Source organism: Sylvia atricapilla, unplaced genomic scaffold, assembly GCF_009819655.1.
Source record: "Sylvia atricapilla isolate bSylAtr1 unplaced genomic scaffold, bSylAtr1.pri scaffold_150_arrow_ctg1, whole genome shotgun sequence".
Taxonomy (NCBI): Eukaryota; Metazoa; Chordata; class Aves; order Passeriformes; family Sylviidae; genus Sylvia; species Sylvia atricapilla.
In genome coordinates, this window is record NW_027077079.1 from 1 (window position 1) to 20,142 (window position 20,142).

Sequence of the window (20,142 nt, forward strand, 5' to 3'; positions counted from 1 at the left end):
AATTTGGGCATCTTGAACTTGGGCATCTTGAATTTCCCCTCAGGGCCGTGAATGTCGACGTCAGGAGCCTCAATGTCCACTTTGGGGCCTTTGATGTCAATCTCTGGGGCTTTCAGGTCACCCTCCAGCTTGGGGACAGAGACATCGATGTCACCCTTGACCTTGGGGCCCTTCAGGTTCAGATCAAAGTCGGGCATGGAGATCTTGGGGGCCTTGATGTGCATCTCAGGCATCTTGAACTTGGGGCCTTTGATCTTCCCCTCGGGTCCTTCCAGCTCCACGTCGGGGAGATCCACATCGACTTTGGGGCCTTTGATGTCAATGTCTGGGGCTTTTAGGTCACCCTCCAGCTTGGGGACAGAGACATCGACGTCCCCCTTTAACTTGGGCCCTTTGAGGTTGAGGTCGAAGTCAGGCATGGAGATCTTGGGGGCCTTGATGTTCATCTCAGGCATCTTAAATTTGGGACCTTTGACCTTCCCTTCGGGACCCTCAATTTGAACGTCTGGGGCAGAAACATCGAATTCGGGGCCTTTCACATCCACCTTTGGCCCTTTCAGGTCTCCCTCCACACTGGGCAGGGATACGTCCACGTCACCCTTGACCTTGGGGCCCTTCAGGTTCAGATCGAAGTCGGGCATGGAGATCTTGGGGGCCTTGATGTGCATCTCGGGCATCTTGAACTTGGGGCCTTTGATCTTCCCCTCGGGTCCTTCCAGCTCCACGTCGGGGAGATCCACATCGACTTTGGGGCCTTTGATGTCCAGGTCTGGGGCTTTGAGGTCACCCTCCAGTTTAGGGACAGAGACATCGATGTCACCCTTGACCTTGGGGCCCTTCAGGTTCAGGTCGATGTCGGGCATGGAGATCTTGGGGGTCTTAAAATGCATCTCGGGCATCTTGAACTTGGGCCCTTTGACCTTCCCCTCCGGCCCCTCAATGTCCACACTCGGCATCTCAACGTCCACCTTGGGGCCGGACACGTCCAGGTCCCCCTTCGGGAGGTTCACGTCCACCTCGGGGCCTTCTCCCTTCAGCCCAAATTTGGGCATCTTGAACTTGGGCATCTTGAATTTTCCCTCAGGGCCGTGAATGTCGACGTCAGGAGCCTCAATGTCCACTTTGGGGCCTTTGATGTCAATCTCTGGGGCTTTGAGGTCACCCTCCAGCTTTGGAGCAGAAACGTCGATGTCACCCTTAATTTTGGGCCCTTTGAGGTTGAAGTCGAGGTCGGGCATGGAGATTTTGGGAGCTTTGATGTTCATCTCAGGCATCTTGAACTTGGGACCTTTAACCTTCCCCTCCGGCCCCTCAATGTCCAGCTCTGGACCTTCAATGTCCACTTTGGGCCCTTTGAGGTCAACGTCCGGCAAGCTCAGGTCCCCTTCGAGTTTTGGCGCGGACAGATCGATGTCCACCCCCCCTTTGACCTTGGGACCTTTCAGGTTGAGGTCCAGGTCCGGCATGGAGAGGTTGGGAGCTTTGATGTTCATCTCGGGCATTTTAAATTTGGGGCCTTTGATTTTCCCTTTGGGGCCTTCGACGTCGATGTCGGGAACCTCCACGTCCACCTTGGGTCCTTTCAGGTCCACCTTGGGTCCTTTCAGGTCCACCTCGGGTCCTTTCAGGTCCACGTCCACGTCACCCTTGACCTTGGGGCCCTTCAGGTTCAGGTCGATGTCGGGCATGGAAATTTTGGGGGCCTTGATGTTCATCTCAGGCATCTTGAACTTGGGACCTTTGACCTTCCCCTCCGGCCCCTCAATGTCCAGCTCTGGACCTTCAATGTCCACCTTGGGGCCGGACACGTCCAGGTCTCCTGTCGGGAGGTTCACGTCCACCTCCGGCCCCTCCCCTTTGAACCCGGGAACCCCAAATTTGGGCATTTTGAACTTGGGCATTTTGATCTTCCCCTCGGGGCCGTGAACGTCCACCTCGGGGGCCTCGATGTTGACCTTGGGGCCCTTGATGTCCACCTCGGGGCCTTTCAGCTCCCCTTCCAGTTTAGGGGTGGACAGCTCGAAGTCCCCTTTCATTTTGTGCCCCTTCAGGTTCAGCTCCACGTCCGGCATCGACATTTTGGGGGAAGAAATGTTCAGAAAAGGCATTTTGAATTTGGAGCCTTTGGACTTCGCCTGGACGTCCAAATCCGGAGCCTGGAGCTCCACCTTCGGGCCGGACAGTTCCACCTCAGGCTTTTTAACCTTCACATCCACCTCGGGGCTTTGAACTTTTGGGCCGGAAAAGCCGAATTTGGGGAGTTTAAACCTGGATTTTTTAGCTTTTCCTTCGAGGTCCACCTTCGGCCCCTCCAGCTCAAGCTCTGGCCCTTTGATGTCCACTTTGGGGCCTTTCAGGTCGCCCTCGACCTTGGGAAGAGAAGCATCGAGGTCCCCTTTGAGTTTGGGGCCCTTCAGGTTGAGGTCGATGTCGGGCATGGAGATCTTGGGGACGTTGAACTGCAGCTCCGGCTTCTTGAACTTGGGGCCTTTGATCTTCCCTTCGGGGCCTTCGAGGTCCACCTCTGGGACGGAAACGTCGACCTTCGGACCCGAAACGTTGACCTCGGCGTCGGGCAGGGTCACGTCCACCTCGGGGCCTTCCACTTTGGGCCCGGAAAATCCGAATTTGGGCATCTTGAACTTGGGCATTTTGATTTTCCCTTCAGGGCCGTGAATGTCGACGTCAGGAGCCTCAATGTCCACTTTGGGGCCTTTGATGTCAATCTCTGGGGCTTTGAGGTCACCCTCCAGCTTGGGGACAGAGACATCGATGTCACCCTTGACCTTGGGGCCTTTCAGGTTGAAGTCAACGTCGGGCATGGAGATCTTGGGGGCCTTGATGTGCATCTCGGGCATCTTAAATTTGGGCCCTTTGATCTTCCCCTCGGGTCCTTCCAGCTCCACGTCGGGGAGATCCACATCGACTTTGGGGCCTTTGATGTCGAGGTCTGGGGCTTTGAGGTCACCCTCCAGCTTTGGAAGGGAAACATCAACGTCCCCCTTCAGTTTGGGCCCTTTGAGGTTGAAGTCGACATCGGGCATGGAGATCTTGGGGGCCTTGATGTGCATCTCGGGCATCTTGAACTTGGGGCCTTTAACCTTCCCCTCGGGCAGCTCCACGTCCACCTCTGGACCTTCAATGTCCACCTTGGGGCCGGACACGTCCAGGTTTCCTGTCGGGAGGCTCACGTCCACCTCAGGCCCCTCCGCTTTGAAGCCGGGGACCCCAAATTTGGGCATCTTGAACTTGGGGAACTTTATTTTTCCTTCAGGGCCGTGAATGTCGACCTCAGGAGCCTCAATGTCCACTTTGGGGCCTTTGATGTCCAGGTCTGGGGCTTTGAGGTCACCCTCCAGCTTTGGAACTGACACGTCCACATCTCCCTTGACCTTGGGGCCCTTCAGGCCAAAGTCAACATCGGGCATGGAGAACTTCGGGGCCTTGATGTGCATCTCGGGCATCTTGAACTTGGGACCTTTGACCTTCCCCTCGGGCCCTTCCAGCTCCACATCAGGGAGGTCCACATCGACTTTGGGGCCTTTGATGTCCAGTTCAGGACCCTTCAGGTCACCCTCCAGCTTTGGAAGGGAAACATCGATGTCACCCTTGACCTTGGGGCCCTTCAGGTTCAGGTCGATATCGGGCATGGAGATCTTGGGGGTCTTAAAATGCATCTCGGGCATCTTGAACTTGGGACCTTTGATCTTCCCCTCGGGTCCTTCCAGCTCCACGTCGGGGAGATCCACATCGACTTTGGGGCCTTTGATGTCGATTTCGGGGCCTTTTAGGTCACCCTCCAGCTTGGGGACAGAGACATCGACGTCCCCCTTTAACTTGGGCCCTTTGAGGTTGAAGTCGACGTCGGGCATGGAGATCTTGGGGGCCTTGATGTGCATCTCGGGCATCTTGAATTTAGGACCTTTGACCTTCCCCTCGGGCAGCTCCACATCCACCTCTGGACCTTCAATGTCCACCTTGGGGCCGGACACGTCCAGGTCAACCTTCGGGAGGCTCATGTCCACCACGGGGCCTTCTGCCTTGACCCCGGGCATCCCGAATTTGGGCATCTTGAACTTGGGGAACTTTATTTTACCTTCTGGACCGTGAATGTCAACATCGGGTGCCTCAATGTCAACTTTGGGGCCTTTGATGTCCAGTTCAGGACCCTTCAGGTCACCCTCCAGCTTTGGAACTGACATGTCCACATCTCCCTTGACCTTCGGGCCCTTAAGGCCAAAGTCAACATCGGGCATGGAGAACTTCGGGGCCTTGATGTGCATCTCAGGCATCTTGAACTTGGGGCCTTTGACCTTCCCCTCAGGTCCTTCCAGCTCCACATCAGGGAGGTCCACATTGACTTTGGGGCCTTTGATGTCGAGATCTGGGGCTTTGAGGTCACCTTCAACTTTGGGAAGCGAAACATCGACATCTCCCTTCAATTTGGGGCCTTTAAGGTTGAGGTCGATGTCGGGCATGGAGATCTTGGGGGTCTTAAAATGCATCTCAGGCATCTTGAACTTGGGCCCTTTGACCTTCCCCTCCGGCCCCTCAATGTCCACACTCGGCATCTCAACGTCCACCTTGGGGCCGGACACGTCCAGGTCTCCCTTCGGGAGGTTCACGTCCACCTCGGGGCCTTCTCCCTTCAGCCCAAATTTGGGCATCTTGAACTTGGGCATCTTGAATTTTCCCTCAGGGCCGTGAATGTCGACGTCGGGAGCCTCAATGTCCACTTTGGGGCCTTTGATGTCAATCTCTGGGGCTTTGAGGTCACCCTCCAGCTTGGGGACAGAGACATCGATGTCACCCTTGACCTTGGGGCCTTTCAGGTTGAAGTCAACATCGGGCATGGAGATCTTGGGGGCTTTGATGTGCATCTCGGGCATCTTGAACTTGGGCCCTTTGACCTTCCCCTCGGGTCCTTCCAGCTCCACGTCGGGGAGATCCACATCGACTTTGGGGCCTTTGATGTCCAGGTCTGGGGCTTTGAGGTCACCTTCCAGCTTGGGGCCAGAAATGTCCACATCCCCCTTCAGTTTGGGCCCTTTGAGGTTCAGGTCGATGTCGGGCATGGAGATCTTGGGGGTCTTAAAATGCATCTCGGGCATCTTGAACTTGGGCCCCTTCAGTTTTCCCTCAGGACACTCCAGCTCCACGTCGGGGAGATTCACATCAACTTTGGGGCCTTTCACATCCAGTTCAGGGCCCTTCAGGTCACCCTCCAGCTTGGGGACAGAGACATCGATGTCACCCTTGACCTTGGGCCCTTTGAGGTTGAAGTCAACATCGGGCATGGAGATCTTGGGGGCCTTGATGTGCATCTCGGGCATCTTGAACTTGGGGCCTTTGATTTTCCCTTCTGGACACTCCAGCTCCACGTCGGGGAGATCCACATCCACTTTGGGTCCTTTGATGTCCCCTTCGAGCTTGGGCAGGGACACGTCCACGTCACCTTTGACCTTGGGGCCCTTCAGGTTCAGATCGAAGTCGGGCATGGAGATCTTGGGGGCCTTGATGTGCATCTCGGGCATCTTGAACTTGGGGCCTTTGACCTTCCCCTCGGGCAGTTCCACATCCACTTCTGGACCTTCAATGTCCACCTTGGGGCCGGACACGTCCAGGTCTCCCTTCGGGAGATTGATGTCCACCTCGGGACCTTCTGCCTTGACCCCGGGCATCCCAAATTTGGGCATCTTGAACTTGGGCATCTTGAATTTTCCCTCAGGGCCGTGAATGTCGACATCGGGAGCCTCAATGTCCACTTTGGGGCCTTTGATGTCAATCTCTGGGGCTTTCAGGTCACCCTCCAGCTTGGGGACAGAGACATCGATGTCACCCTTGACCTTGGGGCCCTTCAGGTTGAGGTCGATGTCGGGCATGGAGATCTTGGGGGTCTTAAAATGCATCTCAGGCATCTTGAACTTGGGCCCTTTGATCTTCCCCTCCGGACCCTCCAGCTCCACGTCGGGGAGGTCGACGTCAACTTTGGGGCCTTTGATGTCGAGGTCTGGGGCTTTGAGGTCACCCTCCAGCTTTGGGACAGAAATGTCCACGTCCCCCTTCACTTTGGGGCCCTTCAGGTTGAGATCGAAGTCGGGCATGGAGATCTTGGGGGCCTTGATGTGCATCTCGGGCATCTTGAACTTGGGACCTTTGATTTTCCCTTCAGGACACTCCAGCTCCACGTCGGGGAGATCCACATCGACTTTGGGTCCTTTCAACTCCACCTCGGGCACTTTCACGTCTCCTTCTATTTTCGGGGCAGCCACGCCCACCTCTCCCTTCAGCTTGGGACCTTTCAGGTTCAGGTCGACGTCAGGCAGAGAAAATCTTGGCGCCTTGATGTTCATCTCGGGCATCTTGACCTTGGGTCCCTTCCACTTCCCCTCAACGTCCACCTCAGGAACGTCCACGTCCACCTTCGGACCTTTAATGTCCACGTCCACCTTTGGACCTTTAATGTTCACATCTGGAGCTTTCAGGTCACCCTCCAGCTTGGGGACAGAGACATCAACACCCCCCTTGACCTTGGGGCCTTTCAGGTTCAGGTCGATGTCGGGCATGGAGATCTTGGGGGTCTTAAAATGCATCTCGGGCATCTTGAACTTGGGCCCTTTGACCTTCCCCTCCGGCCCCTCAATGTCCACACTCGGCATCTCAACGTCCACCTTGGGGCCGGACACGTCCAGGTCTCCCTTCGGGAGGTTCACGTCCACCTCGGGGCCTTCTCCCTTCAGCCCAAATTTGGGCATCTTGAACTTGGGCATCTTGAATTTTCCCTCAGGGCCGTGAATGTCGACGTCAGGAGCCTCAATGTCCACTTTGGGGCCTTTGATGTCAATCTCTGGGGCTTTGAGGTCACCCTCCAGCTTGGGGACAGAGACATCGATGTCACCCTTGACCTTGGGGCCCTTCAGGTTGAAGTCGACGTCGGGCATTGAGATCTTGGGGGCCTTGATGTGCATCTCAGGCATCTTAAATTTGGGACCTTTGACCTTCCCCTCGGGCAGCTCCACATCCACCTCTGGACCTTCAATGTCCACCTTGGGGCCGGACACGTCCAGGTCTCCCTTCGGGAGGTTCACGTCCACCTCGGGGCCTTCTGCCTTGACCCCGGGCATCCCGAATTTGGGCATCTTGAACTTGGGCATCTTGAATTTTCCCTCAGGGCCGTGAATGTCGACGTCAGGAGCCTCAATGTCCACTTTGGGGCCTTTGATGTCAATGTCTGGGGCCTTCAGGTCACCCTCCAGTTTGGGGCCGGAAATGTCCATGTCCCCCTTCAGTTTGGGGCCCTTCAGGTTCAGGTCGATGTCGGGCATGGAGATCTTGGGGGCCTTGATGTGCATCTCTGGCATCTTGAACTTGGGACCCTTCAGTTTCCCCTCAGGACCCTCCAGCTCCACGTCGGGGAGATCCACATCGACTTTGGGGCCTTTGATGTCCAGGTCTGGGGCCTTCAGATCTCCCTCGATTTTTGGGACGGACACGTCAACGTCTCCCTTCACTTTGGGGCCCTTGAGGTTGAGATCGAAGTCGGGCATGGAGATCTTGGGGGCCTTGATGTGCATCTCAGGCATCTTGAACTTGGGACCTTTGACCTTCCCCTCGGGCAGCTCCACGTCCACCTCTGGACCTTCAATGTCCACCTTGGGGCCGGACACGTCCAGGTCTCCCTTTGGGAGGTTCACGTCCACCTCGGGGCCTTCTGCCTTGACCCCGGGCATCCCAAATTTGGGCATCTTGAACTTGGGCATCTTGAATTTTCCCTCGGGGCCGTGAACGTCCACCTCGGGCACGTCAATGTCCACTTTGGGGCCTTTGATGTCGAGGTCTGGGGCTTTGAGGTCACCTTCAACTTTGGGAAGCGAAACATCGACATCTCCCTTCAATTTGGGGCCCTTCAGGTTGAGGTCGATGTCGGGCATGGAGATCTTGGGGGTCTTAAAATGCATCTCGGGCATCTTGAACTTGGGCCCTTTGACCTTCCCCTCCGGCCCCTCCATGTCCACACTCGGCATCTCAACGTCCACCTTGGGGCTGGACACGTCCAGGTCTCCCTTCGGGAGGGTCACGTCCACCTCGGGGCCTTCTCCCTTCAGCCCAAATTTGGGCATCTTGAACTTGGGCATCTTGAATTTTCCCTCAGGGCCGTGAATGTCGACGTCAGGAGCCTCAATGTCCACTTTGGGGCCTTTGATGTCCAGTTCAGGGCCCTTCAGGTCACCTTCCAGTTTAGGGACAGAGACATCGATGTCACCCTTGACCTTGGGCCCTTTGAGGTTGATGTCCACGTCGGGCATGGAGATCTTCTGGGTCTTGATGTGCATCTCGGGCATCTTGAACTTGGGGCCTTTGACCTTCCCCTCGGGACGCTCCAAATCCACTCCGGTCATCTCCACGTCCACTTTCGGCCCTTTAACGTCCATCTCTGGGGCTTTCAGGTCTCCCTCCACCTTGGGCAGGGACACGTCCACCTCTCCCTTCACTTTGTGTCCCTTCAGGTTCAAATCCACGTCCGGCATCGAGATTTTGGGGGATTTGATGTTCAGCTTCGGCATCCGGAATTTGGGACCTTTCCACTTCCCTTCCGCTCCTCCGACGTCCACCTCGGGCCCCTCAACGTCCAGCTCCGGCCCAGAGATGTCCACCTCTCCTTTGGGCAGGGTCACGTCCACCTCGGCCCCCTCCAGCTTGGGGCCGGAGACGTTGAAATGAGGCATTTTCACCTTGGGCATTTTCAGTTTGGCCTCCGGAGCCTCCAGGTGGACATCCGGGACCTCCACGTCCACCTTCGGCCCCTTGATGTCCCCTTCCACCTTGGGCAGGGACACGTCCACCTCTCCCTTCGTTTTGTGTCCCCTCAGGTTCAAATCCACGTCCGGCATCGAGATTTTGGGGGATTTGACGTTGAGTTTCGGCATCTTGAACTTGGGGCCTTTCACTTTCCCTTCAGGACCTTCCAAATCCACCTCGGGCACGTCAACATCCAACTTGGGACCTTCCACATCCAGCTTGGCACCTTCCACGTCCACCTTGGGGCCTTTTACGTCCAGTTTGGGGCCTTTCACATCCAGTTTGGGGCCTTTCACGTCGATTTTGGCGTCCCCTTTCAGTTTGGGGCCCTTCAGGCCCAGGTCCACATCTGGCACGGAGATTTTCGGGCTCTGAACGTTGAGTTCGGGCATTTTCAACTTGAGGCCTTTCCCTTTGACCTCCGGCCCTTCCACGTCCACGCCGGGGAGGTCAACGTCCACCCCGGGGGCAGAAACGTCCATCTCCCCCCTGGGGAGGGTCACCTCCACCTCGGGGGTCTCTCCCTTCACCCCGAATTTCGGCATTTTCAGTTTGGGGAATTTCAGTTTCCCCTCGGGGCCCTGGAGGTCCACATCTGGGGCTTCCACCTCGACTTTGGGCCCTTTGATGTCCACTTTGGGCCCTTTGATGTCCAGCCCGGGGGTTTTCAGCTCCCCTTCCAGTTTTGGGGCGGAAACGTCCAAATCCGCCTTGACCTTGGGCCCTTTGAGGTTGAGGTCGATGTCGGGCATGGAGATCTGCGGGGTTTTGATGCCCACCTCGGGCACCTTCACCTTGGGGCCTTTGATGTCCACTCCGGGCACCTCCACGGCCACGCCGGGCCCCGAAACGTCCACTGTGCCCTTGGGGAGGGTCACGTCCACCTCGGGGGTCTCTCCCTTCACCCCGAATTTCGGCATTTTCAGTTTGGGGAATTTCAGTTTCCCCTCGGGCCCCTGGAGGTCCACATCTGGGGCTTCCACCTCGACTTTGGGCCCTTTGATGTCCACTTTGGGCCCTTTGATGTCCACTTTGGGCCCTTTGATGTCCATCCCGGGCACGGACACGTCCAGGTCGCCGCTGACCTTGGCGCCGTTCAGGGTCAGGCCGACGTCCGGCACGGAGATTTTGGGGGCCTCGAGGTTCATTTCGGGCCCCTGAAGGTCCAAATTCGGCGCCTCGACGTCCACCTTGGGGCCAGACACGTCCAGGTCAACCTTCGGGAGGGTCACGTCCACCTCGGGACCTTCTGCCTTGACCCCGGGCATCCCAAATTTGGGCATCTTGAACTTGGGCATCTTGAATTTTCCCTCGGGGCCGTGAACGTCCACCTCGGGCGCCTCAATGTCCACTTTGGGGCCTTTGACGTCCACTTTGGGGCCCTTGATGTCCACACTGGGGACACTGACGTCCACCTTGGGGCCTTTGACGTCCACCCCTCCTTTGGGGAGGGTCACCTCCACCTCGGGGGTCTCTCCCTTCACCCCGAATTTCGGCATTTTCAGTTTGGGGAATTTCAGTTTCCCCTCGGGCCCCTGGAGGTCCACATCTGGGGCTTCCACCTCGACTTTGGGCCCTTTGATGTCCACTTTGGGCCCTTTGATGTCCAGCCCGGGGGTTTTCAGCTCCGCTTCCAGTTTTGGGGCAGAAACGTCCAAATTTCCCTTGGCCCCTTTGAGGTCGACGTCGGGCACGGAGATTTGGGGGGTGGTGACCTTGGGGCCTTTGATGTCCACTCCGGGCACCTCCACCCCGACCCGGGGGCCTTTAATGTCCAGTTGAGGTCCCCTCAGTTCGCCCCCCACGCCGGGCACGGACACGGCCACTCCTCCCTTCGACCCCTGGAGGTCAACGTCCATCTCCAGGCCCTTGAGGCCACCTCCTGGACCGGCCACGCCCACCTGGGGACCCTTCACGTCCACCTGGGGACCCTTCACGTCCACCTGGGGACCCTTGATGTCCACCTGGAGCCCCTTGGGGCCTTGGAGCTCCCCCTCCACCTTGGGGCCCTTCAGGTGCAGGTTCACGTCCGACAGCGAAATTTGGGGCGTCTCCACCTTCTTGAAGGCGGGGCCTTTCCATTCTCCTTCCACGGCCACGCCCTCGGGGACCTCCACGGCCACGCCCTTGGGGACCTCTGCGGCCACGCCCACGTCGCCCTGGGCGCCGAATTTTGGGAAGGTCAAGTGCGGGATTTTGATTTTCCCCTTGGCGCCGTCCAGGGCCGGACCCTCCACGCCGGGGACGTCCAGAGGAGGGGAGGGGACCTCGGCGACACCTTTGGCCTCCACGCCCACCTGGGGCAGGGCGGGAACGCCCGGGCAGGTGACGTCCACGCCCACCTGCGGGGCAGCGGCTTCACCTCCGGCCTGGAAGCCGAATTTGGGGATTTTTAAGGTGGGGATTTTGATCTTGCCCACGTCCGGCGAGGAGCAGGTGACCTCCCCCTGCGGCCACGGCGCCGCGCCGGACGCTTGACCCTTGGCGTCCAACTCTCCGAACTGTCCGTTGACCCCGAGCGCTGACCCCGAGCTCTTCCAGCCGGGGAGGGATTTTCCAGGTTCTCCGGCGGGAATTTGGGGGCTCTGGGCGTCCATCCTGAGGTGCAGCCCCTCGGGGGTCCCGGGGAGGGTCCCCGGCTCCGGGGGCGTCACCTGGAGGCCGAAGTCGCCGTCGTGGCCGGTGACGTCCACGGTGTAGGCGGTGACCCTGCGGGTGACCGTGATGGTCCTGCTCTGGGTGGCCTCGGCCTCGTCCTCAGAGCGCAGCCGGGGCTTGATCTTGGTGGTGAAGATCCGCTGGTACTCCTCATCGTCGCCGCTCTGCGGGCACGGGCCACGTGAGCTTCCTCCCCGCCATCGTCATCGTCACCGTCACCCGCTGCCTCGTGCTGGCCTTCAGCCTCGTCTCCGGCCTCAGCCCCTCCTCACTTTGTCCTCATCCTCATCTTCATCCTCATCTCGTCCTCATCTTCCCTACCATACTCATCCTCACCTTCATCCCCATCTTTATCCCCATCCCCACCTCAGCTTCATCCTCATCCTCCCTACTCATCTTCATCTCCATCCTCACCTTCATCCTCGTTCTCGTCCTCATCTTCATCCTCACCTTCATCCCCATCTTCATCCTCATCCCCATCCTTGTCCACATCCTCATTCCCATCCTCATCCTCGCCTTCATCCCCAACCCCGCCCCACCCTCATCCTCATCCTCCCTACCACACTCATCTTCCTCTCCATCCTCACCTTCATCCCCACCTTCGTCCTCGTTCTCATCCTCATCCTCATCTCATCCCTGTCCTTCCTACCATCCTCATCCTCATCTTCATCGTCCTTAACCTTCATCCTCGCCCATTCTGCTCCTCCTCCCCTTCCTCCTTCATCCTCCTCATCCTCCCCCGGCCCCTCACCTACATCTTCATCCCCATCCCCCCTCTTCCTCATCCTCCCCCTCACGACCCCCTTCTTCCTCCTCCTCCTCCTTCCTCTCACCTTCCTCTTCCTTCCCACCCTCCTCTTCCTCCCCTTGCCCCTCACCTTCATCCCCATCCCCATTCTCCCTCTTCCTCCTCCTCCCTCTCACCTTCATCCTCCTCCTCCTTTCCTCTTCCTCCCCACCCTCCTCCTCCTCGCGGCCCCTCACTCACCAGCACCACCTCGGGGCTGCCGGGGCTGGTGTCCCCGTGTCCGGTGTCCCCGTGTCCGGTGTCCCGGTGCCCGGTGTCCCCGGGGGTCCCCGGGGGGTCCCCGCGCCGCTGCAGCCGCAGCCCCACCGTGTGCTGCCCCATGGTCTGCAGCAGCTGCGCCGCCTCCCCCGAGCGCAGCCCCTCGAAGTACACGGTGGCACTGACGATCTGGTCCCCTGGGGACACGGGGACACGCGGGGGACAGGTCAGGGGACACAGGGACGCCTCAGGGGACACGGGGACACCGCAGGGGACACCTCAGGGGACACGGGGACACCGCAGGGGGACAGGTCAGGGGACAGGTCAGGGGACACGGGGACACGTCAGGGGACACGGGGACACCTCAGGGGACACGGGGACACGCGGGGGACAGGTCAGGGGACACGGGGACACTGCAGGGGACAGGTCAGGGGACACGGGGACACGTCAGGGGACACGGGGACACCTCAGGGGACACGGGGACACGCCGGGGGACAGGTCAGGGGACACGGGGACACCTCAGGGGACATGGGGACACCTCAGGGGACAGGTCAGGGGACATGGGGATGCCGCAGGGGACACGGGGACACGCGGGGGACAGGTCAGGGGACACGGGGATGCCTCAGGGGACATGGGGACACCGCAGGGGACAGGTCAGGGGACACGGGGATGCCTCAGGGGACACGGGGACACCTCAGGGGACAGGTCAGGGGACACGGGGACACCGCAGGGGGACAGGTCAGGGGACGCGGGGATGCCGCTGGGGACATGGGGACACCGCAGGGGACACCTCAGGGGACACGGGGACAGCTCAGGGACATGCCAGGGGACACGGGGACACCTTAGGGGACAGCTCAGGGGACACGGGGACACGCCGGGGGACAGGTCAGGGGACACGGGGACACCTCAGGGGACATGGGGACACCGCAGGGGACACCTCAGGGGACACGGGGACAGCTCAGGGGACAGCTCAGGCGACACGGGGACGCCTCAGGGACACGGGGACACCGCAGGGGACAGGTCAGGGGACACGGGGACACCGCAGGGGACAGGTCAGGAGACATGGGGACACCTCAGGGGACACCTCAGGGGACACGGGGACGCCTCAGGGACACGCCAGGGGACATGGGGACACCGCAGGGGACACGCCGGGGGACAGGTCAGGGGACACGGGGACGCCTCAGGGGACAGGTCAGGGGACATGGGGACGCCTCAGGGGACATGGGGACACCGCAGGGGACAGGTCAAGGGGACATGGAGACACCGCAGGGGACACGGGGGGACAGAGGGAGGGCCACCCCCCACCTGTGCCCACCCCGGTGACCGTGGGGTCGTGGGGACAGAGAAATGGAACACCTCAGGGGACACCAGAGTGGGACAAGGGACCCAAAAAATGGGACAAGGGACCCAAAAATGGACCAAAGAACCCCAAAAATGGGACAAGGGACCCCAAAAATCCAGTTTGGAACCCCAAAAATCCGATTTTGAGCCCCAAAACCACCCCATGGGGACAGAACCAGAAGCTCCCGAGATGCCACCAGATCCCCCCCCAAGTGACCCCAGACCCCCCAAAGTAACCTCAGACCCCCCAGGTGACCCCAGGTGCCCCCAGGTGACCCCAGCCCCCCCAGGTGACCCCAAGGACCCCAAGTGCCCCTAGACCCCCCCAGGTGACTCCAGCCCCCCCAGGTGACCCCAAGGACCCCAGGTGCCCCAGACCCCCCCAGGTGACCCCAGACCGCCCCAGGTGCCCCCAAGTGACCCCAGACCCCCCAGATGACTCCAGGCGCCCTCAGGTGACCCCCAAGTGATCTCAGACCCCCCCAGGTGCCCCCAGACCCCCCAAAGTGCCCCCAGGTGACCCCAGGTGCCCCCAGACCCCCCAGGTGCCCCCAGACCACCAAGGTGACCCCAGACTGCCCCAGGTGCCCCCAGGTGCCCCCAGCCCCCCTGAAGTGACCCCAGACCCCCCAAGTGATCTCAGACCCCCCCCCAAGTGCCCCTAGACCCCCCCAGGTGACCCCAGCCCCCCCAGGTGACTCCAGGTGCCCTCAGGTGACCCCCAAGTGACCCCAGCCCCCCCAGGTGCCCCCAGACCCCCCAAAGTGCCCCCAGGTGACCCCCAGACCTCCCCAAGTGTCCCTAGACCCCCTCTAGGTGCCCCCAGGTGCCCCCAGACCCCCCAAAGTGCCCCCAGGTGACCCCAGCCCCCCCAGGTGCCCCCAGGTGCCCCCAGGCGCCCCACCTTCGCGGACCACGCCCGTCCTGGCCGCGGGGGAGCCGCTCTGGACGCGCCGGACGAAGACGCCGTGGTCAGTCTGGGCGATGGTGATGCCGTGGGAGCCGCTGCCGCGCCAATTGGGCAGGAGCAGCTCCCGGGGGGGCTCCTCGGCCATCTGCGGGGTCAGGGGGCACGGGTCAGGGGTCAGGGGTCACGGGGGTCACGGGGTGGACACGGGGATGGACGCGGGGTGGACACAGCCGGGGTCATGGGTCAGAGAGGGGACACGGGATGGACACCGGGGTTGGGGTCAGGGGTCAGGATGGACACGGGGTCAGGGGTCAGGATGGACACAGGGTCAGGGGTCAGGACACCAGGTTTGGGGTCAGGGGTCAGGCCGGACATGGGGCAGGGGATGGACACTGGGTTTGGGGTCAGGGGTCAGGATGGACACGGGGTCAGGGGTCAAGGACAGACACGGGGTCAGGGGTCAGGGGTCAGGGGTCAGGGGTCAGGCCAGGGGCTGCCCCCGCTGACCTTTGCAGGGTCCCGGCGCCGGATCCGCCCCAGGAATCCTCGGGAACCAATCGGGGGCTGCGGGGTCACCTCCCAGCCTGGGGGACAGGGGACACGCTGGGGACACCCCGGGACACCCCCAGGACACCCCGGGGACACTCTGGGGACACTCCGGGACACCCTGGGGACACGCCAAAGACACCCCGGGGACACCTCGGGGACACCACAGGGGACAGGGGACACGGGACAGGGGACACCTCGGGGACACCCCAGGGGACAGGGGACACGCTGGGGACACCCCAAAGACACCTCCAGGACAGGGGACACCTCGGGGACACTCCAGGGACAGGGGACACCCCGGGGATACCCTGGGGACAGGGGACACCTCGGGGACACGGGGGACACGCTGGGAATAGTGACATCCCCGGGGACACCCCAAAGACACCCCCAGGACACCCCGGGGACACTCCAGGGACAGGGGACACCCTGGGGACACCCTGGGGACATCCCCGGGAACCTCCGCCCCTCCCCCGCCCTCCCGCCGCAGCTCGAGGACACTTTTTGGGGACACTTTGGGGACACCCCCGATGTCCCCGCGGCGTTTTGGGATCTGCGGGAATCCCGGAGCTCGGGGGGGGCGGGAATGTCACCTGTCCCCTGTCCCTGTCCCTGTCCCTGTCCCCACCCCCGGAGCAACTCCCGAACTTTTGAGGGAATTTCTCCCTTTTTAGACAATTTCGCGAATTTTTTTTTCCTTTCTTTTTTTTTTTTTTTTTTTTTTTTTCCTTTTCCCGCTCAAACCCCCCCAAAAACCGGGGTGGGGGAGGGGAGGGGACACGGGGCGGGGGGGGGGGAGGTGACATTGGCGGGATTGTCACAAGCCGGGGACAGCGGTGACAACGCGGGGACACCCCGGAGCCTCTGAGTGTCCCCAAGGGGTGGTGACACCTTTGGGGGGTGGTGACACCTTTGGGGGGGTGGTGACACCTTTGGGGGGGAGGTGACAGCTCGGGGGGGGGTGGCCCTGGCCGGTGCCACCTCGGGGTGTCCCCCCGCCCCGGGGGTGTCCCCAAAAGGGACACCCCGCCCTCGAAGGCTCTGGAAGGCGGCTCTCGGTGGCGGCCAAACTGGTTGGTGACTCAGAGCGGGGCGGGGGGACCCGGGGGGGGAGGGGGACACCGCGGGGGGGGGAGGGGTGACTCACAGAGGCCCCGGAGAATTTTGGGAGCGGCCGAAAAAAAAAAAAAAAATAAACCCGCGCTCAAAAAAACCCCCCAAAATTCGCTTTTTTTTCACCATTTTCCAGCCGCTTTCCCCCTATATTTTAATTTTATTTTTATTTCCCCCCCCCCCCGGGTGACAGCGGGGACAGTTCGGAGTGTCCCCGCGGCGATGCCACCCCCTCCCCTCCCCCCCCGGGTTATTTTTGGGGGGTGAAAACCACGTGCGGCCCCCGGGCGGTATTTATAGCGCCTTTTACCCCCCCAAAATAAACCAAAAACAAGCGCCGAGGGACGGATGGGATGTCACCGCTGTCACCCGTGTCACCCGTGTCACCGCGGGAGGGGTCCCCACGGGCGGCCCCAGAATTTGGGGGTGTCCAAAGGGAGTGACCCCACCCAAAGGAAACGCCAAAATCCGGGAAAAGCGGCCCAAAAAACGGGGGAAATGGGGAAAACTGGGGAAAAATCGAGGGGAAATGAGAGGGGAAAATGAGAGGGGGGAAAAAAAAGGGAGAAAAACCGGAGAAAAAATGGGAATAAACGGGAAAAATGTAAAAAAAAATGGGAAAAAAACGGGGAAAAAAAAGTTAAAAAATGGGGAAAAAATGTAAAAAAAAAAGGAAAAAACCCGGGAAAAAAGCGGGAGAAGACCCCGGGACGAGGATGATGATGAGGAGGAGGAGGATGAGGGTGAGGAGGAGGAGGAGGAGCGCGGGCGGGGCCGCGGCCGGTACCGGTCGGACCGGCTGGAGCGAGAGTCCCGCGGGCGCCGGGACCGCGCGGCTCCGGGAGGCTCCGGGACCGGTTCCACCGGGTGCTGCCCGCCCCTGCCCGCGGCCGCCCCCCGGGGCTGCCCCGCCCCCGCCCCCTCCCCAAAAAACACCCCCCCCCCGAGAGAAATCCCCCCAAAAATCCGCCCTCGGGACCCCCCAAAACTCCTGCCAAAACTCCCCCGAAATCCCGCCCCGGGGCGGGGGGATCGCCCCCACCCCAGATTCCGCCGGGGCTCCCCAAAGGCCGGGGGTCCCCAAATTCCGCCGGGGCTCCCCAAATTCCGCCGGGGGGTCCCCAAAGGCCGGGGGTCCCCAAAGGCCGGGGGTCCCGGGGGGTCCCGGGGGGGGGAAGCGGCGCCCGAAGCGGCCGCGCCCCAAAAACCGCAAAGGGCGGGGGAGGGGCGGGGGGGGCCCAGGGGGGAACCCGCGCCCCAAAATCCCCCCAAAATCTCCCAAAATCCCCCCAAAACCCCCCCGGGGGGGGCTGGGGGAGGGGCAGGGGGACCCCCGCCATTAACGCGCCCCCCTCCCAAAAAAAGAAGCCCCTCCCCCCGCGCTGGCCCCGCCCCCGCGCCGCGGAGCGTTAATTACCGAACCCTCATTAACCGAGCGCCCACGCGCGGCCGCGCCCTCGCGGGATCCCGGGGATCCCCCCCCGCCCCCCCCCGGCCCACAACCGGCCCCGGGACCCCCCCCGAGGGTCCCCGCGGTGGGGGCGGGGGGGGGCGGGGGGGGCGGGGGGGGTCCGGGCCCCGCCCCCACCGGGGACTCCCCGGGCGCGGCCGCGGGGGGGGGAGGGGGCGCCACGCCCTGAGCGCGGCCGGGACGTCCCGGGACCCCCCCGGACCCCCCGGGACGGTACCGAGACCCCCGAGAGCCCCCCGGGACCCCCGGGACACCCCCGGAGCCTCCCCGGGGGTCACGGGACACGCGTGGGGCCCCCCGCCCCTCCCCCCCCCGGCGGCTCCCGGAGCCCCCCCGGGACCCTCCCGGCGGTACCGGGACCCCCGAGATAAAGGAACCCCCCCGAACCTTCGGCGGTACCGGGACCCCCCCGCCCCCCCCGGCGGTGCCGGGACCCCCCGGGGCACTCTCGGGACCCCCGGCACCAAGCCCCGGAACGGGCGGAGCCGCCCCGGGACCCCCCAGAACTCCCCCGGAGCCCCCGGGCCGCGCTCGGACACTCCCGAAGCGGCGCCGGGACCAGCAGAACCGGCCCGAACCGGCGCCGGGACCCCCCGAAACAGCCCCAAAACAGCCCCGGGACACCCCCGGGACTCCCCCGGGACACCCCCGGGACACCCCCCGCCCCTCCCGGAGCCTCCGCCCGGCCCGGGTCTGTCCCGGTCTGTCCCGGTCTGTCCCGGTCTGTCCCGGTGTGTCCCGGTCCCGCCCGGTCCCGGCCCGGGGCCCCCGGTACCTGTGGCTCAGCGGCGGGCCGGGGCCATGCCGGGGCCGGTGGTGGCGCGGGGCCGGTGCCGGTGGCGCTCCCGGAGCGGGCCCGGTGCCGGAGTGGCCGCGCCCGGGCGGGTCCCGGCTCTTGTAGCGCCGCGGAACCGCCCCCGCCCCGCGGGGAGGGCCCGGCCCGGGACAGCCCCGGGACAGCCACGGGACGGGCAGGGAGCGGCCGGGACAGCCCGGGCGGCGGCGGGACACACCGGGACCGGGCCGGGCATGGCACCGGGCATGGCACCGGGGATGGCACCGGGGATGGCACCGGGCATGGCACCGGGCATGGCACCGGGGATGGCACCGGGCATGGCACCGGGCATGGCACCGGGCATGGCACCGGGGATGGCACCGGGGATGGCACCGGGCATGGCACCGGGGATGGCACCGGGGATGGCACCGGGAATGGCACCGGGAATGGCACCGGGGATGGCACCGGGCATGGCACCGGGAATGGCACCGGGGATGGCACCGGGACCGGGCCGGGGATGGCACCGGGCATGGCACCGGGCATGGCACCGGGGATGGCACCGGGCATGGCACCGGGAATGGCACCGGGAATGGCACCGGGAATGGCACCGGGGATGGCACCGGGCATGGCACCGGGAATGGCACCGGGAATGGCACCGGGAATGGCACCGGCTCCTGCCCCAGGCCGGGTCCGGTCCCGGTTCGGGCCGGTTCTAGTCCCGGTCCAGTCCCGGTCCAGGGCGGTTCTGACCCCGGTTCGGGGCGGTCCTGGTCCTGGTCCGGTCCCGGTTCGGGGCGGTTCTGGTCCTGGTCCGGTCCTGGTTCTGGTCCCGGGCCGGTCCCGGTTCGGTCATAGGGCCGAGCCTGCGAGGTTCCGGTGCCGGTCTGATTCTGGACCGAGACGGTTCCAAACCGGTTCCGGTCCCGGTCCGGGGAGGTTCCGGTCCCGGTCTATTCCGGTCCGGTTCCAGTTCCGAGCCGTTCTGATCCCGAGCCGGGCTCAGTTTCACTCCCGGTCCCGGTTCTTATCCCGGTCCCGGTCCCGATCCGCTCCCGCTCCTGGACCCGATGCAGTCCCGGTCCCGGTCCCGGTTCGGGCTCCGCTGAACGGGATCCCCCGGCCCCTCCCCCCCCGTTCCCCCTCCCCCCGGCCCCGCCCCCCCCGGTGACCCCAACCCCCCCCCGGGGCAATCCCAAATCCCGGGGGGACCCCCCAAAACCTGACCCCAAATCCCCCCAAAACTGACCCCAAATCTCCCCAAAATCCCCCCAAAACTGACCCCCAAAATCCCCCAAATCCCCCAAACTTTAACCCAAAACCCCAGAAATGGGAACTGGGGACATTGGGGGGACACTGGGGGGACACTGGGGACACTGGGGGACGGGGGTCGGGACCCTCAGGCCGGTCCCAGTTTGGCCCAGTCCGTACTGGGAGTCACGAGCTCCCCAAAATCCGAGACTTTTTCCACTCTCGAACTCCGAAATTTCCCCAAAATTGAGCAAAATTCCCCAAATTCCCAAATTCCC

At 62.6% G+C, this 20,142-nt stretch overlaps 1 protein-coding gene across 1 annotated transcript; it reads right to left on the bottom strand.

The window, feature by feature from the left end:
* Positions 1-5: 5 nt before the first annotated feature.
* Positions 6-14,859, bottom strand: AHNAK (AHNAK nucleoprotein; the record flags this gene model as incomplete). The annotated part of the gene is made up of 5 exons (XM_066340233.1): positions 14,709-14,859; positions 12,446-12,660; positions 10,764-11,621; positions 3,291-10,721; positions 6-3,128 (listed from the first exon to the last, which is right to left on the bottom strand). Coding segments are annotated over exons 1-5 (11,778 nt in total), but the record flags the coding sequence as incomplete, so codon positions are not given.
* Positions 14,860-20,142: the final 5,283 nt, after the last annotated feature.